The 27,854-nt window shown below is 50.7% G+C and overlaps 8 protein-coding genes and 1 non-coding gene across 9 annotated transcripts; 5 read left to right on the plus strand and 4 right to left on the minus strand.

Annotated features, from left to right (window-relative positions):
• Positions 1–2,560: 2,560 nt before the first annotated feature.
• BO83DRAFT_t57 lies at positions 2,561–2,633 on the minus strand. The gene has a single exon. It is a non-coding gene; the product is annotated as a tRNA-Lys (tRNA).
• Positions 2,634–3,160: 527 nt separating this feature from the next.
• Positions 3,161–3,439, plus strand: BO83DRAFT_423515 (mitochondrial 54S ribosomal protein bL33m; the record flags this gene model as incomplete). Its single annotated transcript, XM_025535104.1, has 2 exons — positions 3,161–3,209; positions 3,270–3,439. 2 exons carry the CDS (start codon positions 3,161–3,163, stop codon positions 3,437–3,439), a joined length of 219 nt encoding a protein of 72 aa, XP_025392365.1.
• A 255-nt stretch (positions 3,440–3,694) lies between these two features.
• Positions 3,695–7,333, minus strand: BO83DRAFT_454661 (rootletin; the record flags this gene model as incomplete). Its single annotated transcript, XM_025536987.1, has 7 exons — positions 3,695–4,109; positions 4,183–5,671; positions 5,720–5,770; positions 5,820–6,540; positions 6,597–6,621; positions 6,796–7,012; positions 7,073–7,333. The coding sequence occupies 7 exons, from the start codon at positions 7,331–7,333 to the stop codon at positions 4,072–4,074; spliced, it is 2,802 nt and encodes a 933-aa protein (XP_025392366.1). The 3' UTR covers positions 3,695–4,071.
• A 2,326-nt stretch (positions 7,334–9,659) lies between these two features.
• Positions 9,660–10,732, plus strand: BO83DRAFT_375108 (uncharacterized protein). The gene is made up of 2 exons (XM_025530378.1): positions 9,660–9,934; positions 10,012–10,732. The coding sequence occupies exons 1-2, from the start codon at positions 9,727–9,729 to the stop codon at positions 10,287–10,289; spliced, it is 486 nt and encodes a 161-aa protein (XP_025392367.1). The 5' UTR covers positions 9,660–9,726; the 3' UTR covers positions 10,290–10,732.
• A 320-nt stretch (positions 10,733–11,052) lies between these two features.
• On the plus strand, positions 11,053–12,206 carry BO83DRAFT_405541 (putative NAD binding Rossmann fold oxidoreductase; the record flags this gene model as incomplete). Its single annotated transcript, XM_025533811.1, has 2 exons — positions 11,053–11,379; positions 11,466–12,206. The coding sequence occupies 2 exons, from the start codon at positions 11,053–11,055 to the stop codon at positions 12,204–12,206; spliced, it is 1,068 nt and encodes a 355-aa protein (XP_025392368.1).
• Positions 12,207–12,839: 633 nt separating this feature from the next.
• Positions 12,840–18,186, plus strand: BO83DRAFT_304207 (DUF1793-domain-containing protein; the record flags this gene model as incomplete). The annotated part of the gene is made up of 7 exons (XM_025527219.1): positions 12,840–13,275; positions 13,339–15,067; positions 15,296–15,368; positions 15,400–15,435; positions 15,867–16,023; positions 16,119–16,230; positions 16,350–18,186. 7 exons carry the CDS (start codon positions 12,840–12,842, stop codon positions 18,184–18,186), a joined length of 4,380 nt encoding a protein of 1,459 aa, XP_025392369.1.
• Positions 18,187–20,258: 2,072 nt separating this feature from the next.
• yap1 (putative bZIP transcription factor AP-1/Yap1) lies at positions 20,259–22,164 on the minus strand (the record flags this gene model as incomplete). The annotated part of the gene is made up of 2 exons (XM_025527240.1): positions 20,259–20,409; positions 20,468–22,164. The coding sequence occupies 2 exons, from the start codon at positions 22,162–22,164 to the stop codon at positions 20,259–20,261; spliced, it is 1,848 nt and encodes a 615-aa protein (XP_025392370.1).
• A 2,468-nt stretch (positions 22,165–24,632) lies between these two features.
• On the plus strand, positions 24,633–25,839 carry BO83DRAFT_375112 (uncharacterized protein). Its single transcript, XM_025530379.1, has 3 exons — positions 24,633–24,736; positions 24,792–25,527; positions 25,580–25,839. The coding sequence occupies exons 1-3, from the start codon at positions 24,686–24,688 to the stop codon at positions 25,666–25,668; spliced, it is 876 nt and encodes a 291-aa protein (XP_025392371.1). The 5' UTR covers positions 24,633–24,685; the 3' UTR covers positions 25,669–25,839.
• A 39-nt stretch (positions 25,840–25,878) lies between these two features.
• Positions 25,879–27,251, minus strand: BO83DRAFT_330748 (putative integral membrane protein Pth11-like; the record flags this gene model as incomplete). Its single annotated transcript, XM_025528244.1, has 4 exons — positions 25,879–26,384; positions 26,463–26,907; positions 26,960–26,996; positions 27,060–27,251. The coding sequence occupies 4 exons, from the start codon at positions 27,249–27,251 to the stop codon at positions 25,979–25,981; spliced, it is 1,080 nt and encodes a 359-aa protein (XP_025392372.1). The 3' UTR covers positions 25,879–25,978.
• Positions 27,252–27,854: the final 603 nt, after the last annotated feature.

Consider the following 27,854-nt stretch of genomic DNA (forward strand, 5'->3'; position numbering starts at 1 on the left):
CTGTCTGATTCTATCCTATCCTGTTTGGGGTGAAGACGAGGAAACGAACGAAAGGAACAAAAACAGGCGAAAACACAAAAATCACCCACCAAAAAAAAGAAAGGCAGGCAAAGGAGGAATTTCCTTCACTGTTGAGCAACCAGGTTTCAATCTGCACACTGCAGCTCTGACTCACTCCTACTCCAAGTGGTCAACGGACACACCCACCATCTGATGGCTGCAGCTCACCTGCATGCAGTCCGTCCCCCGACCGATGATCCACCCGGATCATCCCCTTCCCCTCATTTGGTCTTTTTCATTTGGGACTCGAACGAGTTACACCCATTATTTCCTTTGTCTCTGCCATGATTCGTGCTTACGCGTCCAATAAGTGATGCTGTATTTTAATATTAAATTTAATCCAAACACTGCCAAGTGGTCTTTCTGCAAGTCTCACTCTTCTGCAACGTAGCCAACCAACTCTTAACTCCCGTTACTCTGCATGTGCATAGACAGCCTCATTTGTCTGCCTAGTGCCTAGCCATTTAGCCACATAATTTACTCCTCCTCTTCCTCCCCTGTACTATCATCCCTACTATACCCTCCCTCGGCACTGCGGCTCTATCCCTGTCCCCTCTTCCCCCCTTAGCAGCTAGCCAGCCAGCCAGCCAGCCTCTAACATTCATCCGCGCAAAGTTTATTTCCCATCGTGCATTTCCTTCCTTCCCTCTTACCACTTATACCCCGGTACACCGTACATGAACATACATTGCGAGTGAGTGAGTGAGTGAGTGAGTCATGCCAGTTAATCTACCCTATTGGCTCGACCTACTAGTAGACTCTGCGTTAATCCTTGTCCCAGATGCATACTACCTACCTACCTACCACTACTTCTTTAAACCTTTGGAATAACACTGCACATGAAACTCCCACCACAACACAAACAAATTCGATTTACAACATCATGTACTAAGCCAGGAGGCTGGTAAACTATTACCCATTTATTTAGTTTAATTAGTTACTAGGTATCGCACCGTTGAAATCCAACCCGCTACGTGGTTCCTCTGTCACTGTACCCTGTGGATCAGAGTCCCCACTGCGGGTACTCCACCGGCTCTGGACTCGACTCGAAGTCTGGGTACTCTGGGTACATGGTGGAGACGGTAGCTATACTTAGTGGGTATGTAGTGTATGCCACAGTGACAGCAAGTGAGTGTTTGACTGTACTGTGTAGTGGGTGGTAGAGGGTGGGTACTATGTACGTATACGTAGTGAGTAAGATGGTGGTGATGGTGGTGGTGGTACTTTTGCTTCCGGCCGGATCAGCGGGTGCTAGCCCGTGTGCTAGTATAGTAACTGTTGTGGATCATGTTGATACGGATGGGATGGGATGCTGTTCCTGTAGTTAGGTACTTCAAAGGTAGCGGTATGGGGCTGTTGGGCAGGTACTGCTACTATCTAGTTACTTTTACTAGTCAGTTAGTGAGAGCTTGCTGCGTCTGTGCTGTACGTAGCTAGCTAGCAACAACTACTAAATATAGTTGACATCGGCAGTTGAGATAGCTATTACCGGGGTGTGCTAATACCCTTTTCGGTTATTGTGGATAGTTTCAAGCCCAATATCTATTGATCATTGGTAGGTACTAATGTATATGTCTATCGGGGAAAGATAGAGATGGGGTAATTCTCCGAAGATAGTACTACTACCCACTATGGAGCTATAGCACGCCCGGGGTTAGGCTAGCTCATCATCATCAACATTGCTGGTTTGATTCTGAAACCTGGAACCTGGCTAGTTGGCTAGAGTGGAGATGTATCTGCTGTCGAGACTCTGGGCTGGTGAGATCGACGTCTGTAATCGGGTGATTTAGCTATGTTATCCATGGGGAGATGTCTGTGCGCGTCAGTCTAGAGTGGTCGGTGATGATCATAATAGTAGATGATAATGGACGGAATAGGTAGGTTGCTGAAGAATGGGAAATGTGATCCACTTGGATGCACGTATATTCTGTTGGAATACAATATGCGCATTTAGGACAGCAAGTACATGATCACACCATCGTGAGTGAGTTTGTAGTATGCTGTCAGACTGTCTGGACACTTACTTGTGGGTCAATAGTTGGAGAGGCGCTTGTGTTATACTTTATGCTGTGTAGTGGGTGGATAGAGAAGCCAGCAATGGTATCGAGGTAGCATTGAACATAGCATATGCGATGTGGCTGTTGACCTTGGGGACAGACGGACAGGTTCCGAGGTGAATTCAGGGCTGAACTATGTGACTGACCACTGTGGTAGCATGGGTAAAAGTACTGGGATTTCATAGATGCCCTAGGCAGCTAACAAGGAGCATCAGTGTAGTAGAATTCTTGAATGTTACGGCAAAGAGTCCCTCAGTAAGAAATGCGCTGAGACGCGGCAGAATATTACGAGTAGTGTTAGTCGACCCTTTTCATCAAGGCCATCCGTATTCACACAAATCCCATGCAAGTAAGTGACAGCCAAAAAGAAGGCCCCACAGCACAAGTACTAGTAGCGGATGCTTATGGATCTAAGAAAACCAACAATCGAAAAACAAAAAGAAAGCCCAACGCGGGGCTCGAACCCGCAGCCTTGAGATTAAGAGTCTCACGCTCTACCGATTGAGCTAGCCGGGCTAGTTCGGTGAAAGAGGCGTCTCTGATTTGATTTACAGCCCAGAGATCCAGTCATTGCTTTCCACACTCGGGTCCAGCTTTCCATTTCTCAAACATGTCCAGGTGATCTAGTTTGAATGTCAGTCGAGCCGGTGTGAACACACCATCATGGCTGCCGTCCCATCTCGTCCCCGCCATTGGCCAACTGGCATTCCACCAGATACTAGTATTCAAGTTGACCCTAAGTAGAGACGATATTGATTGCGCAAAAAAAAACAAAAAAAAACAGCAGTCTCCAAGTATACAGCTTACACCTAAGCACGTGCAGTCACATGACCCACCCCCAACTATAACCCACCACTAACCGACTATCCCCAATCAGGAAAACACCCCCATCACGTGCCCGCATCCCAAGCCAATCCTCCAAACTTCTCCGGCGCAACTCCGCAAGTCCCTCGACTCGACGCCCAGGCAATCCACCCCCTCAAGCTTAACCTCTCCCAAAAGCCCCTCAAAATGGCCAAGAAAGGTGCGTTAACACATTCCCCATGACTCTGCCCCTGCGCCGAATTCCCACAAAGCTCGACTGCACCGGCAGTAACACTGCGGATACCCACTGGATGATGGATGATAACTGACAAAGATGGCATCATACAGCCAAGTCGCGCACTATCACCGTGCGTCTCATCTCCATGGCCATGACCGGTTTCTATCGCACGATGATTCGTCCCCGTACGCACCGTCCGCTCAGTATGCTCAAGTACGACCCCGTCGTGAAGAAGAAGGTCCTGTTTTTGGAGGCTACGAAGGGTGGACGGAACAAATAGGCCACCTTACGTTCCGGATACTATTTTTTTTGTTTATTCGGTGGTTTCGTTTCGAATACCTGCACGGGTGGACGGTGTCCATATATCTTGCTGGGAGAGAGTGGGTGGTTAAGAGGCAACTTCTGACGATAGTTGCGCTTCGCTAAGCTTCGTCGGCTTCTTTTCTACGGTTAACCGCTACGAGTCGACTTGCGAGATACCGATACCAATACCGATACCGTATCTACCGGCTGGATTTGGGATGAGCCCTCACAGGATCTTTTTATCGATATGAGACGATCATGTATATTAGACGGTGCAGTGGCGAGGATGGTCGTGGAGGCTGGATCATAACGACAGGCTTCCGTGGACGTTCGAGTTGTGTATCTTTTTCGGTGTTATATTGTGGCGTTTAGAGCAAGACATTCTGGGTTGAATCAATATTCATTTATCAATTTATTTGCTTTGATGCATATGACATTTTTGGAAAGCTTCAGGCATTCTGTGTTGCGGAAATTGGGGATAGGAATATGTTCTTCTCACTTCTCGATATCACGCCGGATAAGTTAGCAAGTGCACGAATTGAAGAAAAGCTGGTACATAAAGTCATTCTTTCGCTTGACTACCGTCTGACGTATTCGTTCATGTGTCCCTCAGGCTCCTCGGCTGAAGCGAGCATTGTAATGATCACCTATTGGGTTAGTGTGCTTGATTCTACTTCTTATCCTGCTTCTTACCTCGTGTCTTTCGCCCTGTTCCCCTACCTCTAGCTGCTCGCTTTAGGTTGGTCCCCTGGCTGGCATTCATCGAAGAAGGCCTGCTGCTTCCGGAAGCAAGCTTCTTGGGGCTCGGCTTGCGCTCGAAGTACTCGCTGACGGGCTTTGTTTGTGGCTTCTGATCCATAGAAAGCTTTGCTCGTTTGTTTCCAGTGGAGCAAGATGCGGTGGCATGCGCAGCTCCATCAGCAATATCGTTACTGAGGGAACTGGTCGGCTGTTCCACAAGGCTTGCCAGTGGTCGAGACGCGGGTTGACGAGCCCTGGCATATGTGCGGCGATTTAAACGGACTGGTCTGTCCTCTATGGACTGGCTCCGCCACTGACTTGGACTGACATTGCTCCCGGCCGATAATTTACGTTTCTGCCCTGGTGATGTGGTACTCTGTGTCTCGAAAGTGACGCCCTTTGGTATGGTTGCTTTCCCTTTACTGCTGTACTTCGTTTCGATTGATTTCTCATCCTGCATGGGTTGAGGGTTTGGCTGAAGCACTTTGCTCTTGGCTGACATACTAGCCGTTTTCGTTCGCGGAAGTGTTTCTTCTTGTGCAGCGACGCTGGCTGCTCCTGTCGATTGGGCTTCATCAGGCTTGCTAACTGAATGGACCTCATTCGAAACCTGTTGCTCTGTTGTGAGAAGTAGCATAGCTGCAAGGTCATCCTGATCATTGCCGAAGACAGAACTATCTATTGGTGACCGTTGGCGGAAGCTTGAAAAAGGTACAATATTGGGGTTCTGCGCGGAGCAGAAAGGCTGTTTTGCGCCGTCGTTTTCTGCCGGGTTAGCTTTTGCTGGAAAGGGCGAAGAGATAATGCTTGCTTGAAAGCTTTCTGCTTTGTAGATCACTTCTGTAGCCTTGTAGACATCCTGTCCTAGAGTCGGACTTGGCGCCTTCGAGCCACCAACATCCTGGTTTTCACCAGAAGATGAGTTCAAGGAATTGCGGGCGGCCTCTCTGCTAATAACTGTGCGTAAAGTGGTTTCCAGGCTGCTCCATGCTTCCGAGGCTGGCTGATCAGGTGTGACAAAGCCCGCTTGACAAAGTGTTGCTTTCAATTTGTTCATCCACTTCTCGGAATTTTGGACCCTTCTGAGTAGTGATTTTATCTCTTCTCCCGCCTTCCCTTTGCTGCATTCGAGATCCGCCTTTTCGGACATTGTAGCTTTGAGCTGTGACTGGATGAGAACACACTCGTCTTCCTTTTCCTGCAACTCCTTGCAGAGCATGTCATGTTTGCCTTGAATATCCTCGATCGACTTTGATCCTTCTTTGCTGATTCTGGAGCATTCACCCTCAAGACTTGAAATCCGGTGAGCAGCTTCTTCAATCTGATGCTGAAGAGATGCCTGCTCCGCCGCGCTCGACGACACCAGCTCTCCAAGTCTTGCTGCTTCGTGCTTCTCCTCCTCTAGCTTGGATGTTATCTCAGATATGCCATTTTTGAGACCCTCATTCTCCTTTTCTCTGGACCCAAGCTATACCAGTCAGCATATTGACAGTAACAGAGTTCCATGCTTGCCTACCAGGAGTTCCAGTTCGTTCACTCGCTGCTTCACCTTGTCTTCGCGCTCTATCTTTTCTTGCATCAGTATTTTTCTGCCCCTCAATCGTGTTGGGTCTTACTAGATCTTGTCGTGTCTCAGCCAACTGCATGCACACCATGCCCAAATTCCTTTCAATCTCTGATTTCCCTCGTAAGAGTTCATGGATCTTCTGCTCGTATCTTGCTCGATCCTGTTCTCGGGAGACAACACTAGCTCTACTGAGCTCTTTACGAACCCTTGCCTCCACAGACTTGACCTCATCCTTCAGTGTTGCTACTTCCGCTTCGTACCTCCGGACGCGAGAATCATCGTCTTCCACCTTTGCTGAGGCAATTTCCAGCGATCCTCTCAATGCCTGATTTTCAAGATCCTTGTTTCTCAAGGCTTCCTCGGCCAACTTGGACTGTTCCGACAAACCTTGGATCTTTCTTTCCATTTCGGCAAGTGTCTGCTCAAACCCCTGAGTCTCTTCCTTTAAAATTTGTCTCTGGTCTGGTAGCTGCATCGCCGATAGACTGGCTTCCAGAGCTGTAAATTGATCGAGAAGACCGCTTTCTCTCGCCTCTAGCCCCTTCATTGAGACGTTTATGTCCTCATTGGCGGCCGCCAATTCTCGAAGCGCGTTTCGCAAACTCTCATTAGTTTCTGAATCTTCCGAGATTTTTGCCACTAGCTGATTTTCTCTGACAACTTGCTTCCCGATAATCTCAGTCTGTGCCTTCAGACTCTCGGACAGGCCTGCAGTTGCCTCGGTCCCCTTTGCGATACCAACATCCAGCTGGTGCATCGCCGAGTCCATGCTAGAGAGCCGTATTAGCTAACTGACAGGATTTTACCCTCGAATTATTGAGCTTACCGTGCTGCGAAGGAGTGGATAATGGCTGTGCATGCTGCTACGTCAGCCTTTCCTGACGAGATACCCTCCCACAATTCTCTGAGTGAGGCTAGACAGCCGCTGAAATCACAACTCAGACCCTCTTGGAGAGCCTTTATGGAAACAGCATGTTGATCGCCCAGAGTTTTCAAAGCAGCATCGAAACCTCCTCTGATCTCACGTTGATGAGACATAATCTTGTCCAATTTGGTGGACTGAGCTCTGGCACAATTTTGTATGTAGACTTCAAGAAGACTTGATCGTTTCTTCTCATCCGACAGCTGCGTCAAAAGGTAATTCGATCTTTCCTCGGCATCTTTCAGACTTTGCTTAAGCAGGTCGTTTTGGCTCTCCACCTTTGACACTTCACCCCGTTTATGTTCTGCGTCAGTTGAAATCTTAGCTAACTGTGCTTTCGCTTCTTTTATGCTGGCGCTTATCTCATTTCTCTCAATCACCAATTCTTTCCTTGTTCCTTTGAGCTGAATAGCCTCCCCGCGTAAATTTTGAAAGTCCCAGCCAAGTTCATTCAAGAAGCTTCTAAACTTCGCAAACTTCGACCTCCATGTTTCCATGCGGGACTTGTAGGCTTGGAGCTGAGATGATTGTTTCTGGATCTGCTGGCAAGATTCTTCCAGTTGGCCTTTCAGCATATTGTTTTCCTCTGCCGCCTTTGTAATCTTGGCCTCCATTTCCTCTTTCATCTTAGAGGCGACCATTGCACTTTTCTCGCGATCTCTGATCCGGTTGATTAGCAACTGGAATAGATCTTCTTCTGATAATTTGGGTTCTCCATCTTCAGAGCCACCAGTGGATGGGAGTCTGGCACTGAAGGTGCTTTTCTTGTTTAAACGGCGACGCTTTGTGATTCTTGATGTTTGATTTCTAGCAACCAACAAACTTTGCTCGGTCGCTTTGCTTTGATGTTCACCCGAGGTACTTGTGTTGGGTGCCTTGCTTCCATGCTCTGTCACCTCGTTTCTTTGGGTGTTCTGGTTTCTCGTTAGCAGGAAAGGGAGAGATTTGATTTGAATGCTACCTACCTTTCTGTGTTCCATGAAAGTGGTACATCTGCCTTGATTAACAGGTCAGTGACAATCACTTATTTAATTGTGCTGCACATACTGAGCGCTGCATCTTCTGAGGGGATTGCCCCTGTATCAGCGGACGAGCGTTGGCCAACTTGTGGCACAGAACTAGCTGCAGCATGCAAATCGTGCGAGTCATGCCCAGCATGCACCTTGCCCTGTGTTGTCTCTAGAGAGGTAGCCTCTGGTACTTGTGCTTCGAGAGATCCATTTTGTGAAACCAACTTAAAAGTACGTGTGCTGATAGTCGAGTTCGCTGGATACGAGGAACTGTACATTCAGTATGATGTTAGCATAGCACCACCTGTCAGACATATTACCTACCTTTCCTTCTCCATTCCTTTTTGAGTGACAAAGGATACAGCTTTGTCACCATCGAGATGATCATCAGCCCCAGGAGGCATGGTATTCAGTGAGGAGCGTTTTGCTGGCTGTAGGGAGAACAAATTTGGACCCTGAGTAGGCCTCTGGAAGCAAAAAGCTGTCATGTCAATACCAGAACTCTTGGGGCGTTCCATGAGTAGTGGGGAAACCTGTCTACTAGGCACGTGCCTCTCCTCCTCTGAGACCATAGTTGCTTCGAGCTCTGGCGGGAGGGGATCATTTTGATCTGCCAAATGCAAGAGTAGCAATTCTTCCACCTCGTCATAGGTAGTCCCATCGGCGAGATTCGTAATATCGGGACATACTATAGAATCCGTCTCGGACAGCGGCTCTTGCTCGTTCTGCATCTTGACGCGACTGAGAAGTTTGATTATCAGATCCTGGGTTTTCAGTGTATAGCAAGAGACGGGGGTATATATTAACACAGTGGATAAGAAAGTGACTAGCCTTGTGAAGATACGAGTTCCTGAGGGCGACAGCACAGAAGAACACAATATAAGTTGCTGTTTTCACGTCTGTACTCTTAGTATGCGCAGTCCACAATGCAGTCTCCCTCATATGGCCCGCAAGTCGTGTGAAGAGAGAGAAACGGGACAAGAAGTATCCTGAGTGACCAAGACAGATAACCCCTCGTGACTTGAATAGTGAAAATGCACAAACGGAAGCCAGTGGCTGCCGAATCGAGCATAATAATGTCCTGTTCTTATTTCTACCGAGGCTGAATTGTGACTACACAACATACTGATAAGTGTATACGTCACTGGTACTGTTACCTACTAACTACTAGCCATTGTGGTTTCAAGCTAAATAGCCATCTAACATCACTGTTTTTGCTACCCTGACCTCTATGAATTCCAGGATGTCAACCCTCGAAATTTGGATCGGTGTCAGGTCGACAGTTGTCCTACGAGGCCGACAAGGCACCTCACCGGGCCAATTATGGGCTGGAAAAGATGGCACTGCCATCTATTCCACACCTCAATTATCACTGCCATATAATGATACCCAACCTATGGCTCTGCCATTCCCTGGAAGATCAAAGTCACAAGATTTCTCTCCAGAGATATGACATTCTGCAGAGCTAAATTTGGTGATGTCGCATTCGCTTTTCTTGTAGCGCAGGTGTATGATTGTGATCATTCGTCCAAATGGTCCGACGCAGCCTCACTTGCGCCCGAGCAAATGCAGAACATCTGAAGACTTATGGAGCCATCGTGCATCGGCGGCCAAGCCACTTTTACAATTGGACACTTTTCAAAGTCTATGCAGAGTTGGTGGTTGCAGTTGGCGCCGGTATGCCACTAAGTCAACTTCCGTGTCTCCGATTTGACGTTTGCGTTTCACCCTCAAACCAGTGAAACTGCATGATCCCGGGCCTTCCCACACAGTCAAACACTCCAGCCCATCTTCAGGATTTAGGCTGTCACAGTTAAGCCTATCACAGAATAAGATGTCGTAGTGCTGCGTACACCAGCAGAATCTTCACAAATCGCGCACCCCTGGTGACCCCATCAACTCCCATATATGACATGCTGAGCGCTCTCGCCATGCCTGACTACTCTCACCTAATCTTTGATTTTCAAGTGTCAGTTATCGATCCAAAAAATCTCTCGGCGTATCTCACATTTTGTACCCCAAAAATGATCGGCGTCTCCATGTACTCAATACAGCCTTTGTGGTTGGTGTTATGTGTGCTATCATCACCAGCGGTCGCAGAAGGTATACTTAATAGTGTGGAAAGCCAGGACGGAGATGGAGAATCAGAGTCATCTTCAACGACGCAAAATGTTTCCTCTAAAGGAATGATTATTCTATGCACCATCGTGGCATTGGTGTTGGTTATCGGTGGTATGTCTCTGAGAATTGAAACAGAATCAAGAGTTGGTTAAGTGGTCGAACAGGCACTGACAATTCCGCTGTCATAGTACTATTCACCGTTGTGTTCATTACTGTAAAGAAGAGGAGCTTAAAGATACCAAAGACAGCCTCCTTACCAGATGAAGCAGTCACAGAGGCCACGGAAAGATCGTTGAGTGGCAATATACCGGCCGAAAGGGACGGATCTAGACCCAAATCTTTGAAACACGAAGAGATTCAGCCAGATGTAGAGAAGAATGCTGGCGTTGATCCAAGCCGACCGCACAGAAATGCATGGATAAAGCAAAGAGGATGGGGATCCTACTTTTCTTTCGGGCGCGCATAAAATCATCTCACAGCCACATCGCTTCGTTCAACTCGGATCTTCCGAGCGATCCAGTCAAGAGACATTGAATTGAGAGCAGCTCAGCGTGATGGCTTTCATTCCAGTTGTTGTACTTTTCATAATCTTTCTTGCCGTGCCATCATCCCCTCACCCCCCAACCCCTTGATGTACATTTGGAGGATACCCTGCACTCACTAAATCTGAAAGTGAGTCCTATATGGGGTAGAAGCTTGAGAATCAAGGAATGACAAGAATGATCACACCGATAGTGGATCCAGTCTGTCTGTAGGGGAGCATCAATGTCATGGAAAGCCTTGCCCAAACAATGTTGAGTGGGGACGCCCCGCGGTGTGTTGCAGAGGATCATCCAATCAGTCGCGCCAATTCCATGCTTCGTGGATGACGGCAAGTCTTTCCGTCTGGAGTGAGCAACTCCACCCGTCTTGGTTCTACACACTGTCTATCGAAGCATGAATCTCTCTCCGCTCCATCGCATAAACAACGCAGAAACTCAATTGCCGCCCATCTACAGAGGGGAAATATGGACTTCGAGATTGAAGAAGGAAATTTCTCCCATCGGCATGGCTGGACCCAGGACAATGTACTTAGAAGCCTCCAGAACATATAAGGCCTCTGGATCTCCCCCAGTAGGTTTCATTTCCTTCCAATTCAACAAAAGATCTTGTGAACATCTTATATTGAATTCTCGAAGCCAATCTCACTCTTCTTCTTTATTTACTTACGCACAGACTTTTATCTCACAATGCCTATTCAAAAGCTAAAAGTTGGTATGGCTGGTCTGGGCCGGATAGGCAAGGTCCATGTCCATAACTTCCTTCACCAAACCCCACGGGCCGAAGTTGTCGCAGCCTTCTCCCCCGACCCAGCTGAAATCACATGGGGCAGACAACACCTAGAGCCGTATGGAGTTACATTATATGACAACTACGACAAGATGCTGGAGCACCCCGGCTTGCAAGCAGTCGTCATCGGGACAGCAACCTCGGTACATGCCGAGGAGACAATGAAAGCTATCGACAGAGACCTACACGTTCTTTGTGAAAAGCCATTGTCAATTGATGTGGAAGTGGTATGTCTCAAATGTCTAATAATAAAAACTGGATCCCTAGCCGTAGATTCTCCTCCCACACTTGCATATGGCTAACTCCTTGGTAGTGCAGAGCAGTTGCGCAAAAGGCCAAGACTAAGCCACACTTGAAGGTGATGTGTGGCTTTTCTCGGAGATTCGATGACTCCTATCGCGAGGTCTACGATAAGATCAGCCAGGGCATGATCGGGCGTCCCTCCATCGTGAGAAGCCAGACCTGTGACAAGTACGACCCCTCGGGCTTCTACGTTGCTTACGCAGCGTGGTCGGGTGGTGTGTTTGTTGATATGTCTGTGCATGACATCGACTTGACTTTGTGGTTCATGGGGGAAGACTCGGTTCCTAAGAGCATCTCCGCCCATGGCATCACGGCTGTCCAGCCTGAGTTGAAGAAGTACAAGGACTACGACAACGCCGTCGGAATTGTCGAGTTCCATAATGGCAAGATCGCCTACTACTACTGCTCTCGAATGATGCCCCACGGACAAGAAGATACGACGGAGGTTATTGGCACCGAGGGGAAGCTGTCTGTTAACATCAACCCACAACGCAACTTCGTCAACTACTACCACAATGGAGGCATCACTCGCGAGGTCCCCGCGAATTTCCATGGGCGCTTCGGAGGTGCCTTTGTGAACGAGGCAAATGAATTCACTGCCTGTTGCTTGGATAACAAGCCACTGCCTCTCAAGTTGTCCAACGCCGTCAAGGCTGTTGAAATCGGCGCATACCTTCAGGAGGCGTTGGTGACAGGGAAGCAAATCCACTTCGATGAGATCGGTAGAAGGATTGAGAGGTCTCAATTGTAGGATGGACAGGGCATTCGGTCTGCTGCGAGCTTTGACTTTTATTTACTTATATTGGTCGATTTCAAATTATCCAAGGTGTTAGAGATACCTCGTACTGCTTCCTCACTCTGTATTGTACATGGTAGATTATTTTCGATTAAGCCGGGGAAAATGGCACTATTCCAAAAACGGCATCCCCGCATTCCGGGCCTTTTAACCAGGGAGATCATCGAATCATCGACTCATGACAACCAGCCCGTCCCAGCGCTTCCATGGTAATTAGTCTGCAACCGCGACCAACATGGTGTTTATCGCCGATGGTGTGACTAGCTCCACTGCGTCGTCAAAGGTCCCGACTCCCAGGGGCCGGGCGGGTTCCTGAGCGCGTCTGGCCAGGCTGCCACGCCAGCACAAGCTCCAATGACGAAATGCACGGCTGACGACGCCCACGATCGACGAGAGAGCTCCATCCAGCCAGCCAGGGGTGCCTTTTCTCCCCATTGAACTTCAGCACTGAACTCCGCTCCAACCCCACTCTCCGTTTCACTTCATCATCATCATCCCATTGCTGTCTTCCATGCTGGCGGTCAGTAAATTTCCCATTATATTTGACTACCTCCACGGCTGGATCTCCGGGACGTAGTTACTTCCAACATGTATCTAGACTTCACCAAGAGCCTCGGTATTGGCTCGCTCACTACCATGCTTCTCTCCGCATTTTCTCCACGAGAGCGAGCTCTTGTTGTTCATCAGCCAGCGCTACCTCCATCCTATCCGCTGGCTGTCCGGAGTCCCTATCTCTCGGCATGGATGCCCAGCGATCAGGTTCAGACATTGCCGTATGCGGAGCCTCAGTTCTGGGCGGGACAGAGTCTCACCTGGTCGGTTATGGCTCGCGTAGATGGCCAGGCGTACAGTTTGATGAGCGTCAAGAATCCGGGCGAGAACATCCGTCCTGCTATCGTTCGAAGCGCCGAGTATACTGCGACTCATTCGGTGTTTACTCTATCCGCTGGCTCAGTGTTTTTCACTTTGGATTTCTTCTCGCCCATATCGCCCTCAAACTATCTGCGACAGTCCCTCCCTTTCAGTAAGATATCGTGAACCCAGCATAGCTTATCGTATTTCAGTAACTGACCATTTGGTGGGAAAGGCTACTTGACCGTTTCTGTATCGGAGGGTTCTTCCAAGAACATCCAGATCTATTCCAGCATTGACGGAAGGTGGACGGGCAAGCCACAACAAACCACACGTGGTTTCCGCGAGATCGGCTCCACGGCTGTCTTTTCCTTGGGGTTGAAGAACGGCGTCCCTTACTCTGAAGTGGATGACATGGCCACTTGGGGCGAGGCGATATTCGCCTCTCGTCCGACTTCCGGGTCCAAACTCTCCTTCTCATCCGGTAAACGTGGTGATGTGCGTTCTCAGTTTGTCAGTACTGGCAGGCTGGTCGACAACCGCCAGTCATGGGCTCCAGGAGGGATTGTGGCGCTTTCGCACGATTTAGGAAGGGTTGACAGTGGAGAATCAGTGACATTTGCTGTTGGACATGTGCGCGAACAGTCCATTAATTACCTGGGCAAGCCATACACCGGTTATTACCGATCGCAGTACCCGGATAGCCACAACGCGGTCTCTTACTTCCTTGACGACTATGACGACGCTCTGCAGGAGTCCCGGGTGCTCGATACGGAGATGGCCAAGCAAGCCAAAGCAGCGGCTGGCCAGAAGTACGCCGATATCGTCACACTGTCGGCTCGCCAGGCGTACGGAGGGATAGAGGTGACCATTCCTAATGACACTCTGGACACCACCGATGTTCTGGCATTCATCAAAGAGCTTTCCAGCAATGGTAACCTCAACACAGTGGACGTTATCATGCCCGCCTTCCCAATTTACTACGTTCTGGACCCGGACTACATCCGCCTTCTGCTGGAACCGATGATGAGATACCTGGCTGCTGGCCGCTGGCAAAAGCCGTATGTGATTCACGACATGGGCAAGCATTACCCCAATGCCATCGGGCATGACAATCAGAAGGCCGAGCCAATGCCAATCGAGGAATGTGGAAATCTAATGGTACTGATCCTGGCCTACGTGCGAGCAACGGGTGACACCGAATGGGCCGCCCAGTACACTGACCTCCTGAGGGGCTATGCGGACTACTTGGTCGATAATGGTGTTGATATCACCAAGCAGCTGTCATCCAACGACGCGGCTGGTGCACTTGCCAATGAGACGAACCTTGCCATCAAGGCGGCCGTCGGTATCAAGGCATTCGGCGAACTAACGGGACTTTCCGAATACTCTGAAATCGGCGAAGCGCGCGCGGATCTGTTCTTCACCCAGGGCCGTGGAACAGACGGGAATAAGACACACTTCGTGCTGCAATACCCCGACAAGCCAGCCTCGTGGAAAATTCCATACAACCTCTACCCAGATGTACTACTTGATCTTCAGACCTTCCCCAAAGCGGCATACGAAATGGGAAATACCTTCTTCAAGTCTGTTCGAGCTGAATATGGGGTTCCGTTGGATAACCGGCAAGACTGGGCCAAGTCGGACTGGAACATGTGGTTGGCAGGCACATTTGACGCCGACACTCGGTCTGAGTTTGTGGATGATCTCTGGAGTTTCATGACCAACGGAAAACACAACTGGCCGTTCTCCGATCGGTACGTTGCCACATCCGCCAAGGGACGGAGCCCTGGGGTGCCTGTATTGTGCCGAGCTCGCCCAACAGTGGGTGGTCATTTTGCCCTGATGGCACTACAAGGGCCCAAATCTCTTCAGGCTGCTGTGTCGAGGCAGGTGTTTAGTGAAGGAGGCAACAAAGGAGGCAGTGGCAGCCAGGAGATTTTTTTGAACCAGGGAGAGAATCTGTAGACTAGGCAGAGACTCATTGTGTGTCGCAATATCAATTGTGAATATAGTATATATGATGCGGTAGATTAGAGGTAAACGGGTAATGTCCATCATCGCATGAATTAGCTGCTGTGCCAGTGCTGTCCGGTACTTTCCTGTTTGGGCCCGACTTGAAGTGTCACTTGGGCATTGTGTAGATTGGGCGAGATCTAGATAGATCGACCCTGTGGTGAATGAAGTCTAAGGAAACACCCGCTGCAGAGATTTCTCGAGTTACTCCGTAGAAGTCAACCCATTCACCTATCGGTGTTACTCCTGGTCCTAATTGGTTACTGCTACTTTTTCCTAGTGGTTGTGGGTGTTGTTGTTGTTGTCCCTTGCGCCCGTTTGCTGGAAAGCTGCCCCTGGGGCTTACATAATCGGGGAGGCATCACTTCGGCTGGCAGCGACTCTGAGTCTCTCTTTCGCCGTGTTCCAAACCGCCTCGTCGTGCTTGCTTCCTTCTTCCCCCCCAGTCGTCTTTCTTCGTCTTCTTCCTCTTCTGTCGCCCCGTCTCTTTTCCTTCTCCTTCTGTCTCATCATCAACTACTCTTGACCTTTTCTTTCTCGCTTTTCCGACCTCTACTTCCAGTCCCTACTCATGGCTTCTGTAAGTGCTCCCTCTCTGGTTTCTGCCCCCGTATAGCTAAGCTGTGATGTGATGGCTGTCCAACGTCATGGGCCACTCTGAAACCGCGCGTTGGCGATCCTCCAACGCGCTCAGATAAGATCTTGTCTTCCTCCGTGCTGACCTCATGCTCTTGTTTTCTCGTCTAGCCCCGTCCTCCACACAACTTCGGTCCTCAAGGCTATCCCCTCCCCAACGGTGCTGTTCCTTCTGGTCCCGTCCCCGGCGCCGCCCCTCTCCTTCCCAACAATGGTCGAATCATTCAGAATGGTCCCGTCAGAGTGCTGTGCATTGCGGACGTGCGAGGTATGTGTTCCGGATCTAGCTCCGGTAACGATCCCGGATTGGTAGACCCGATTGAGCTGATTTGGGAAATCTGTTTTGCTTTTTCCTCGGCGCAGGTAATCTGAAGTCCTTGAATGAGTTGGCCAGGCAGGCCCGTGCAGACCATATCATCCACACTGGTGACTTCGGTTTCTACGATGACACTTCGCTCGAGCGCATTGCAGACAAGTCAGTGACTTTCCCCGTCCCCCAATTCGTGAAGCTGCCTTCAGCCGCTAGAGAGCTTTCATGCATGATAAACATGTGACCCGATCGAAACTAACACCAATCTGCATCTCGACTATTAGGACTCTTAAGCACGTGGCCCAATACTCTCCCCTGCTCCCCGAGAATGTCAAGCGCACGATTGCCCAGACTCCTCCCCAGCAGTCGATCAAGCAACGATTCACCCCCGATCAGCTACCCCTCTCTGAGCTTCCCATGCTGCTCGACAAGCGGCTCACCCTCGATGTTCCTGTCTACACTGTCTGGGGTGCCTGCGAGGATGTTCGCGTGTTGGAGAAGTTCCGTTCGGGAGAGTACAAGGTTGACAAGCTGCACATCATCGATGAAGCCAACTCGCGGCTACTCGACATTGGCGGTGTGAAGCTCCGTCTCCTGGGTCTGGGAGGAGCTGTGGTTATGCACAAGCTGTTCGACAATGGCGAGGGCAAGACTACTATTGCTGGTGGTCAAGGCACCATGTGGACAACCCTGCTGCAAATGGGAGAGCTGATTGACACAGCAAACCGTGTATACGACCCCTCAGAGACCCGGATCTTCGTCACGCACGCGTCGCCGGCTCGTGAGGGCATGCTGAACCAGCTGTCGGTCACGCTCAAGGCCGATTTCTCCGTCTCCGCTGGCTTGCACTTCCGTTACGGCTCGTCCTACAACGAATTCTCCGTCAACCCCTCCCTTGACCACTACCGGGGCAAGCTTGCCGCTTCCAAGGCTTCCTTCAATGATGTGTGGGAGACTGTCCGCGGCGAGGTCGAGGCCGCCATTTCGCAGAACGAGGCTCAGAAGACTTTGCTCGACAATGCCCTGGAGGTGGTCACCAAGATGCCTACCGTTGCCAACGGTGGCAACCCGTTCGGTGGACCTGCTGCCCCCGGCAACGCAGCTGGCCAGGTCGACGAAAGCGCCTTCAAGAACATGTGGAACTTCAACTTGGCGGACGCAGCATTCGGCTTCTTGGTGCTTGAGATCGAGTCGGGCCGCATCGCTACCGAAATGCGCGCTCAAGGATTCAACTTTGCCCACCGTACTGGCAAGCCCCAGCCCGCTGGCCCAGCCCAGCCCGCTCCCGTCCCCGCTGGCGCCCCCGCTGGAATTGCCTCGCCTCGCGTTCCCGGAGCTGCTCCCCAATTCGGTCAGGCCCAACCTGTTCCCGCCCGCACGGGTCCCCTTCCCCAACAGCAGGCCCCGGCTCAGGCCAAGGCTCCCGCCGCCGCTCCCGCTCGTACATCCCCCGTTCCCGTGATCCCTAAGCCTGCTACACCTCAGCCTGCCGCCGCCGCCGCCGCTGCTGCGCAGCCCGCCGTGACGTCCCCGGAGAGAACCACGACCACCGAGGCCAATGGTACCGCTCAGCCTGAGAAGCCCTCCGAATCCCCGCTGCCTAAGATTGAGAAGAAGCAGAGCAACGGCCTCTTCGTCTCGAACGTTGAGAATGAACAAGCTGTGCGTGATCTCTTCCCCGAGGAAGACAAGGCCAAGATCACAAAGGTTGAGAAGTGGGGCAAATACAACAACCATGTCGTCCACTTCGCGACTGTCGAGGAGGCCAAGGCTGCTCTCGATCGCCAGCCTGCCGAGCACAAGAAGCCTACCCCTGCCGGTCAGCCCCGTAAGCCCAACATCAAGTTCTTCGAAGACCGAGGCAGCCACCGCGGCAATGCCGGTACGTGGCAGAGCAGCAACCGTGGTGCCAACGCCCCCCAGCGCGGGTACCAGAGCGGAGGTGCCAGTGACAGCGAGACTAACCGCGGACGTGGATTCCGTGGCCGAGGTGGTGCTAGCCGCGGCGACCGGGGCGGACGGGGCGGCCGTGGTGGTCGCGGTGGGTTCAACAAGGGAGGCGCTCCGACTTCAGACTCGGGACCAGGCGACAAGCCCGCTGCGACTGGAGGCGACGCTTGATATGTGTGATTGCGCCTGATTCCCCGTTCTGAATTCATGTCCACCTTTGTTTCTCCAATTCCCCCATTCTATCTTTCTTTCCGAAAGTGTTATTTTCTACCCTCAGCCATCTCTTCTTCCTGTCCAATGTTTTCATTAATTTCACGCTTTTCGATCGGTATTTTAATTTTCTATTGTTGTGATACTTGCCAAGTGACGTCTTTTTCTCTTTTCACCTTGTTCTTGTCCTTTTTCAGCGAGATGTGCGTCAAACTTCTTTTCCCATTCATCTTCCTCTTTCCTAGTAGACACTTCGCGCTGGCGACGGGATGAATCGGTTTACTTTAACTGCTCAATTCCATTTCCCACTCGGATCTTTAGGACCCCAGGAGTCGTTGGTGCGGATCCGAAGGCAGAAGCAGAGGCGGAGACAGAGAGACACAAGCGGAGAAGAGGTGGGTGTGTATGTGTGCTATCGAACTTGGTATGATATTATGGTCTTTGATTTTGTTGGGTGGCCGCGGGAAACGGGAATACAAAAAGCGAAGGGATATTTATCTTGAGGTTACTTTGCAAAAAATGGAAAAAAGAAGAAACAAAACCACAAAACGGTCAACGGCGAGGATTCTTTTGTATTCTATATTCTCCTGGAACGTACCAATATCGATACCCTTGTAACTTCATGCGGTTTGTCTGTACTACATACTAAGTAGCGTTCTATCATCTGGTCATGTCCTACAAGTACTAAGTAGTGATAGTAGACTCAGCTTGGGTTTGTTGGCAGGTAATACTACAGCTACTTATCGCGAAGGGTACTTGTCCTGGACAATATGACTTATAATCCTTAGTACTTAGTTCTCAGTTTCGTGACCACAACCTGGCAAATGAACTATATCGTAAAGTTTAGAGATAAGTAATAATATATATATTCTAGCAATCTGAAAGGAGGTCAACCATCGTACAGTATCAGACGAGCTGAGAAATGTTTGATTGACCAGTGATTATATATATATATAATACTAGTAGTCTGCAGACTATCCATTACCATCATAATACTGCATGTTGAACTTTACCGTAACGGGGGGCTATTGAGTTCAGTTCTCTCCTCTCAGACTACTAACTACTTACTTACTACTACTACTTACAATGGGTGAGTGCTGTCAGGATATATTTTCCGGGCGGGTGCGGCGGTCAGGTACCACATAACATACTACTACATCATCATACTAAAGACGGTTTGAAAGGGACACTTAGTACTTACTATCACGACTAATAAGTATGACTGCAATTGCAACACATGATGGATAGTTGAAGGATCAATGAGGGCATCAATGACTAGTATGAAAGAATAGTATCGGAGAGGAGAGAACTGGCGTCTTATTACTTCATGGCTATACAGAGATACTACCTCACCCAGAGACATACGCCGATTACCCCCAAATAGACATGAACAACCCTTTCGCATATTTCTAAGGGCATGTAGGTAGGTAGGTAGACAGATAGATTGACCAAGCAACATATCACTCGAAATCCGCCAGCCACCCAGCTTTTTGAGTACATGTGGTGTGGTGGGCTGAAAGATCAAGAACCAGCGGTGCATATACATAGGAACAAGCACGCAACCCAAGTGTTAAGATAACATGAACGAAAGAATACTCCAACGGTGATGGTGTACAGTCTGCCAAACCGAAGCTTCCTATATTGCATTAAAATTTTCCTGTGCATACCACGCCTCCTGTTCGCCTGCAGTGGTCTTCGTGAAAGAAAGAAGAAGATAGTAGAGAAAGTACAGTCATAAAAGTAGATGGAGAAATGTAATATGTGTTGGGGAGGTTATTGCTTTGCTCCAAAAGTCTTCCCATGAGAATTTGTCCAATCGAAGATTGCGGTAAATAACCTGGAGTACTCCGTGATTTTTCACTTTGGGTTCGCGTGAAAAACCTCCCATATCCAATATCACCTTTTGTCGTAACGGCGTCAACAACAGCTTTGCATTACATGTATGGGTATCTGAAACGCAGAATGATGGCAACGAGGGCAGTATGCGGCGGGCAGCGCAGGTGCGGACTAACTTATTGTTTCCCCTCGCTTGACTATTTCGCCCGCCCCATGATGTCGTCAACATCTTGCTGGTTGACGACCACACCGCCCTCCGAACACCGCGCCTTCATGCGTAGTTCGGAGCAAAGATGATCGACGTCGAGCTCTCCGTTGCGGAATCTCTCCATGGATTGCAGACGATCCCTTGAAGAAGATGTTAGTACAAATGTAATTATTGGGGAGTCCAACAGGATAATCATACCATATCTTCGTGCAACTCAGCATCTGAGACTTATCTTCTCCAGGCACAACCTCTTCATCCAACTTGCTGTCGATCTCTGCGATCAAGTCCTTCTTCGGTGGTTGTTGGGTGGCCGCTTCCGTGAGGTTGTGTGAAGGGCTTCCCAGATCGGGCAGGGGGAAGGCATCGTCAAAGAATGTTCCAAAGTCCTGAGACAGGATTGCGTCCTGAGGCTCACGCCAGTCTCCGAAGAGAACGGGATCGAACTGGCCGCCGTTCTGCTGAGCGAGTGTATCCAGACCCGCAACATCCTCGCGGGGTGCCTCCTGATTAGGGGTATTTGACGCGCTTTGGCTGTTATGCCGGACGGCTGGAATGGGGTTATTGATATTGCCACATGCCATGCCAAGTTGCGCGCAGAAGGATTCCTCACCATCGATGGTGGTATAAGTGCAGCCATCATGAGCACCGTGGTGATGATGAGCCTTAGTAGCAGGAGAATTAATAGTGGGTTCCGGGGATGTGCCGTTGGACGAAAGACTCTGGCTCTGGTGGGAATCGGACGAGGAGGATGGCGAGTCAGTCGTAGAGGAATCATGCGTAGAGGTGGATTGAGCCGTGCCGTTGTATAAGGAGACCTTCGGAGTGGACTTCCTTGTGGACGCAGGAGTGGAACCCTGGTGGGACACGGAGCTGGGAGTCCTGCCCGCGGGCGCACCGTTGGACTGAGCACTGCTCAGAGAGTTACGGCTCACAACACCTGGCACACGGGAGTCATTACGCGACGTTGCTGTTGATGGCTCTCCTTTAGCACTCTGCTGCGCCTTGGACAATTGGCCGTTATTGAAAATGTGGGAGCCCGGAAGATCCCCGAATTTGGGGAAGTCAAACATGAAATCATTGTTCTGAAGGCCATACGATCCCTTGTTGGGATAGGCTCCGGGGATGGCATTCATGGCAGAGACACCAGTTCCCGTGGTCAGCCAGGAGAGACGCTTGCGATACTCTCTCAATTCGACTTGCAGGCGGTCGATTTGAGCACGGAGCAACCCATTTTCCTGGTTCGCGTTGTCAGAAGCCTTTTGCAGCTCATCTACCTTCGTTTCCAGATCCTTCAAGTGTTTCTCCTTGCGTTCACGGAACGCTCGCTGCGCAGCCCGGTTCTGTGCCTTCCGCTTCTGCGAGTTTGTTAGTGTCACGAGACTCTCGGCGCCCACATCGCGATAACCGAGCATACGTACTGAGGTTGGCTCGGAAGTCAAGGGCTTCCTTCCTGGCTTCTTTGCTGCCTTTTCATCGCTTTCTCTTCGCTTCTTGCCGGAAGCTTCATTCTCATCCGCATCGCCATCGATGTCCTTCCTCTTCTCTCCCGGCTCGGGTTCCTCCGATTGCGGCAGGCTCTCGGGAAGATCACCAATCAAGTTCTCGGAGCCTTGAAAGTCAAAGTCCAGTTCGGGGTTGAAGTCCAGGAAGGGACTTTCATCATCGCCATAACCCAGACCACCCGAGTGAGGGTTAGAGGGGTCGAACGCCGGACTCATATTGTAACTACCTGTGGTCGCAGGGGTAGACTCGGGGTCTGACTTGGAAGCCGGGGGGTGGGAATTATTCTGCTGTTTGGCGGGCGGATTGTTGGAGGAAAGAGCAGCCAGGAGGAGATCTTGCTGATCTGGCGACAGGTAAAGACCGTGCTGATAGAGGGAATTGTAGTCGGCCATTGTATTCAGAATATCGCTGTCGATAGTGATGATCCGAGCGGGAAGGTGTTGAAACTGTGGGGGGGTGTCAAGTGTTGCTCAACAAAAGTGATCTCCAAGTAATAGTAGATTCGATGAGAAGCAGGCCGGGCTTCCCGCCCGTTTGTTGTATCGATAGGTGGCCCCCAGAGAAGGGTCGGGGAGGAGGGGTCCCGGTACGATGACACCGGCAGAGACCAGAGGAGGGGCACGAGATTATTTTTTCGAAGACTGAAACAAACAACCAACAGCTGTCACGTCACCGTGAACTGCAAGTAGAGTTGTTGGGGGAAGCAATCTGAGTCTGGAAGTCTCTAGAAGGTGTTGGGGAGACGGAGTGTTGCGGGAGAAGTGAGATTCGGAAGACAGATGAAGTTGAGGATGACAATGCGTGAAGGAGAGGCGCAAGGCAGGCGAGACGCACAAGCCGCAAAGAGGTCTGTCTGACGAGCCAAAACGGGGCTAAGGAGAGGCAGACCAAAGACGAATCACAGGTCGTGAAAGAGGGCGAGAGGGCCGGAGGGGAGAGGGGCTGGTAAGTGAAAGGAAGATGGGAAGAGGAGGATGATGCAAGATGGATGAGAGGTAGGGGGATGCAGTAGGGCGAAAGAATGCGAGACCCGTCGTTAAGGGTCTAGCCGAATGGAACGAAATTGTGGCACCGGGTAGGGGGGGGAAAGATTGGTTCTTGATGCGGGTTGGAAGAAAGGAAGAGGGGGAGAGAGAGAGCATGAGAAGAGGAGAAGAAAGAGGAGGCCGTGGATGGAACAAGACAAGCGTAGTAGTGAGTAGTACTAAGAAAGAGGCAGATGGAATGGAATCTTCGACTGAACTAAGAGGGGGGGCGATGGCCTCGAGGGGCGGTGGATAGAATGGAAGATGATGATTGGTTACAGAACCCTGCAGAAGGCAAAAAGTGTAGCCTGAGGTGTTCTGCCGGTGCAAACCTCAGGCTGCAAGTGGGGAAGCCAGTGACTCCTGCTTAGAAATCCAACCCGAAAAGCCTCTGCGGTTTTTCTCTCTTCGCCCATTTGCTTCTTTACCACTTCGGCATTGCTTGGTTCCTTGGTTGGTCACCTCTTTACAATCATCGAACCTGACGATGGATTTGACTCTCGCAACACTCTTCAGCCTGAAACTGGTACGAGGCACTAGTATTTAGTCTCTGCCTCCTATCTAGCTAGTCTATCTACGCCATCGCTAGATAGGTAGATGTCTGCCCCCCTCCCTGGCAAAACCGGGACCATCCTTTGTCTGGACGATGCTACTCCGTACTAAACGAACCGATCGACTGTCTCACCCAAGAAAAGTGACTCATGGGGCGCCACTTTTCTCGGACGCGGACACGGGTTCTTTCGTTCGCCCTCACCTCACCGCCCCCCAGCTTCAGTGTTAAGACCAGACAGACCCTCCGACTTTCGGTGCTCATGCTGATGCCTATCACTCTGCGATCTCGGATGCCTCGGGAAGGATTACTGTATTCCAAATAGTAGCCCGTCAACCGCGTGTTTCTCCATATGAGTATTGTAGCAGCTAGGAATTGTCTCGAGTGCACCTCGTAAGCCGGGGATAACCTAGATTATTTGGCCAGAGCTCCCCTACTCTCGGTCGAATGCATGGCCAACCCCGACCGATCACAACCGGGGCAAGCGGTGTGAAACCCACTAGGGATCTGGATCTCCGATGCTTAAGGTTTAGCCTATGGCAACGAGTAGTCTGCCACGGCTGACGAGTCCTAAGATTGGATGGCCATTGATCTCCCCGCCCTGTTTTGACTGCTGGACTGCCGCTGCCGCTGCCCCATCAGTATCAACTATTGCTGTAGCCTGTAGCCTGTAGCATGTGGCATGTGGCATGTAGCCTGATAACGCGGTTGGACGGACACCTGGCAGATCTCGGGCCAATTATCACCCCCATCGGTTGGCCTTTGTTCCGCAGCCGAATGACGTGAGGATCGACTGTGGAAGCGGACACCAACCAGGTGTTGACCCGTTGACCCGTAGCTTAGATAGTGGATGCGGGCGTGGCCTGAGATCGGAGCTTTTCTGGACTTCGGCGGCCTGTCTTTAATGTAACCGTGGGGAAGTCGAACCGGGACTAGATAGTGACCGGCCCAAGCCTGAAGTTGCAGTAATTATTGCTACTTTGCCATAAGCGTCAGTAACCCAGAACGTCCACTAGTGAGTTAGTGTGAATGGTACTTTGTAGCAGCAGAAGCGAGCGAACGCAGATAACGGATAAGTTAAACATGTGACTTGCGCCCATGCATCTGTGGCGGTGCCAATGCACGTGATAGTCACGAGCCGCAACGGGGCCCCCGCCACAGCTCAGTCTTATCCCCAAAGGCGACTTCTCTTATCTGCAAAACCTCAGATTTGCTCCAGCCCGACCGCCACTCCACCCCAACGACTGCCATCATCCTGCGCACTCGCCATTCTTTCATCCTTTGGTTTCCCGCAGGACTTAATTACCTTCTCTCTTTACAGCTTTTAATAACACAACAATGTCGGACGTCGCTGCCCTGGAGGCAGAAGTCAAGGAGTTCAAGCTCCAGGTACGCGCCTACATAGCCATCACCGTCCGTCCGTGACTAACCGTCACGCTCCCAGCTTGAAACCGTCCAATCGAGTTTGCAGGTAGACCCAGACAATACAGAATTGCAGAGTCTCAAAACTGAGCTGGAAGAACTTATAAACCTCACCGAAACATCCATTGCCGAACTCAAACCTCCCGCGCCTCCCGTGTCCCAGCCGCCGGCGTCCGCGGCCAAGGACAACCGGGCCAAGGATTCTTACGCATCTCAGCCAACATACCGCAAACCGACGGTTGAACAAACGGACGAACCGTCAATTCAGACCTCCTTTTCCGTCAACGAGCACGTTCTCGCCCGGTGGGTGTCGGGCGACAACTCGTTCTACCCAGCGCGTATCACCTCCATCACCGGCTCTGCGAGCAACCCCGTGTATCTCGTCTCATTCAAGTCCTATGGGACGGTGGAAAATCTAACCTCCAAAGACATCAGGCCCATCTCCGGCAATGACTCGCGAAAGCGCAAGGCTGATGCAAGCTCAGGCAACTCCTCATCACAATCTCCGGCGCCGCCGCCGCCCCACTCAAGCGTGATCTCCGCCGCCGCGGACATTAATCCCGCGTTGGCAAACCAGGCGCGTAAAGAGCCGAGTAAGGTGAGCGATGGGCCGGCGCGCCCGGCCAAGGTGCCCCGGAAGGTGAAGGCTACGCGGGAGCTCGAGGCGGGCAAGATGAAGTGGAAGGATTTTGCCAGCAAGGGTAAATTGGGTCGCAAGGAGAGCATGTTCCGCACGGGCGATGGAGTAAATGCCCGAGGTGAGTGGACCCTTCCGCTAGACCACCCGCGACTGGAGACTGACTGCAATAGTGGGCTTTACTGGCTCTGGCCAGCAGATGCGCAAAGACCCTGGACGTTCACGACACGTCTACCAGCAGGGTGAAGAGGAAGGCTACTAGCAGGACTAATGATGGATGGGCTTCACTTTGTTATTCTTCTGTCCCTACCGTGTGTCACATCGCTAACGGGCTATGGTGTCAGATCTAGTGAAGCGAGCCAGTCGTACATACTATAAAAATTTGATATCCAGACGCATCATCGTTAATGATGTGATGCGACATTGTAGTAATTTATGTTCATGTCTACTTTTGGATCACTGTTCTTGTAGCGTGCCATCTAGCTGGAAACCCTGACGATGATCAACTGCCACTCGCCCAGCTACATTTAGAGTGACACCACGGAATTGTCATCCGTATTATGCCAGTGCTATTATAACGCTCTTTTGCTTTCCTCGATCACTTGGAAGTCGGTTTCAACCAGGATTCTGCCTTCTTCACTCTCATCTTCCCTGCGCATAGAGTCCATCTCAACTCGAACAGTCTGTGTTGCAAGCAGACTTTCGTCCCAATCCCTGGGCCTCCTCATGGGAGGATCCTTATTTTGACCGGAAAGTTTATTCTCCGAGCTACCCAGATACCTTCCCACACGCGAGCCGAATATCCTTTGAATGGTATACCGCAGCAGGGGTTGCAAGGTAGGCAGACAGGCACAGACAATTCCGATGCACGGCTCCACACTGGACCAGATGAAGACATTACCCATGATCCAGGTGATATCCACGGACCTGCTAAGAAACGTCATGTAATAAATTCGAATGAGACTCGCCACGCAGACACTGCACATAACGTTTTTGTATCAGTTATCAGACAGAATGAGACATGGGAACGGAAAGGCGGGGTTCAGCACGACATACAAGCTGCCAAGTAGAAAAATGCTGCAAACCAAAACCTTCTGGGCGGTTCGCATTTGGAGCCTCCAGATAAGTGGCATGGGCACCAGCAGAATGATCACGTCCGTGGTCACATTTGCAGCGGCGTTCCCAATATAGAATGGATAAAGATTGTAGACGCAACGGCCGCCAGCGGGATCAGCATACTGCGTCCAATAGTATGAGACAGGTCGGCAACAGACGAGGAAGGCGACGGTGCAAGAAAACCGATATCCGATGGTCAATGCGACGCAGAACCACATCGCCTTGTTCATTCCGAAAACGCGACGGTAGAAGAGGATGACCGAGAGCTTGATCAAGGGCACGGTAACGACGTATATGAGGACATATGCGAACAGAATCTGCACCACCTTGATCACATCGTCTAGGGGTATAGCCCATACATGCTTTCCAAGGCCATAATAGCCTCCTGAAGATGGCTGGTCAGTACGCTTTCTTGGTGTTTGATCTGGCGAACGAACCGATAATGGTGGAGACGAAATTCGCAGTCACAGACAGCTGCAGCCAATATGATCATCAGTATATCCATGTCGTGACTGAGGAATGGTCACAAGTACGTACCAAAGCAGCAACTATCATCCAATCATCCGCGGCAATGGAAGCTTGTTGCACCCGCGTTCTCGCGAGAAATCGAAAGGCAATGGCGATGGCCGCCAGCACGTATGTGACACTAACAGCTGCATTGTTCACTCCACGCCGGCTGGCTGTCAAGTCCGTCCCTGGAGGAGGATCCCCGAAGACGCTGCTGGACATGCCTGTTGCCACTTGCAGAGGAAGACATATCGAGTGGACTGGAATGTACCACCGGGCCCTTAAGATAGAAACCAGTTTTGACACGACCCTGTTCAACAATAGGCCGCAATGCATCTAGTGAGTCAAACCGGTCAATCACTTTCAAGTCTTTGGGCGTGGCACGCCGCTAGGATACTCTAGCGATCCTTCCAGCCCCTTTCCTGACAGCCCCGGCCCCCAAACCAGGCGGGCCGGCGGGTCCGTGTCTTTGACAGCGGGTGGCTTTACTCCCGGTGCCCTTGCCATCTTGAAGGCTCAATCCAGCTGTTTTGAACGTTAAATTCCTGCGAGATTGAGCGTCTGACAGGTCCGGGATCCCACCGCCAACACAATTCTCTTTCAATAACGGTCCGCGTCGTACTGTATTGGTAGACTCGCTGAATGGATTTTGCGCTAATTTATCATTCTGCGAATCAATTGGGCCTGTAGACTTACCCGTTAGGGTAACCACTAACTTAGACCGGCCGTTTAGTTCATGATACTATAAGGCTACGGCCGGGGGAAAGCCGGAAACCAAAGGACTGCGAGGATAACATATAATTAGTAAGGGTATCCCCTGTTTCG

The sequence above is a fragment of the Aspergillus eucalypticola genome (genome assembly GCF_003184535.1).
Source record: "Aspergillus eucalypticola CBS 122712 chromosome Unknown BO83scaffold_3, whole genome shotgun sequence".
Classification (NCBI taxonomy): domain Eukaryota; kingdom Fungi; phylum Ascomycota; class Eurotiomycetes; order Eurotiales; family Aspergillaceae; genus Aspergillus; species Aspergillus eucalypticola.

Bases quoted from the DNA above. Each gene is read 5' to 3' on its own strand.
- BO83DRAFT_375108 (XM_025530378.1), top strand. From the start codon at position 9,727: ATGATCGGCGTCTCCATGTACTCAATACAGCCTTTGTGGTTGGTGTTA. The intron at 9,935-10,011 runs GTATGTCTCTGA...CCGCTGTCATAG, and splicing joins ATTGGTGTTGGTTATCGGTG to TACTATTCACCGTTGTGTTC.
- BO83DRAFT_375112 (XM_025530379.1), top strand. From the start codon at position 24,686: ATGTCGGACGTCGCTGCCCTGGAGGCAGAAGTCAAGGAGTTCAAGCTC. The intron at 24,737-24,791 runs GTACGCGCCTAC...TCACGCTCCCAG, and splicing joins TCAAGGAGTTCAAGCTCCAG to CTTGAAACCGTCCAATCGAG. The intron at 25,528-25,579 runs GTGAGTGGACCC...TGACTGCAATAG, and splicing joins CGATGGAGTAAATGCCCGAG to TGGGCTTTACTGGCTCTGGC.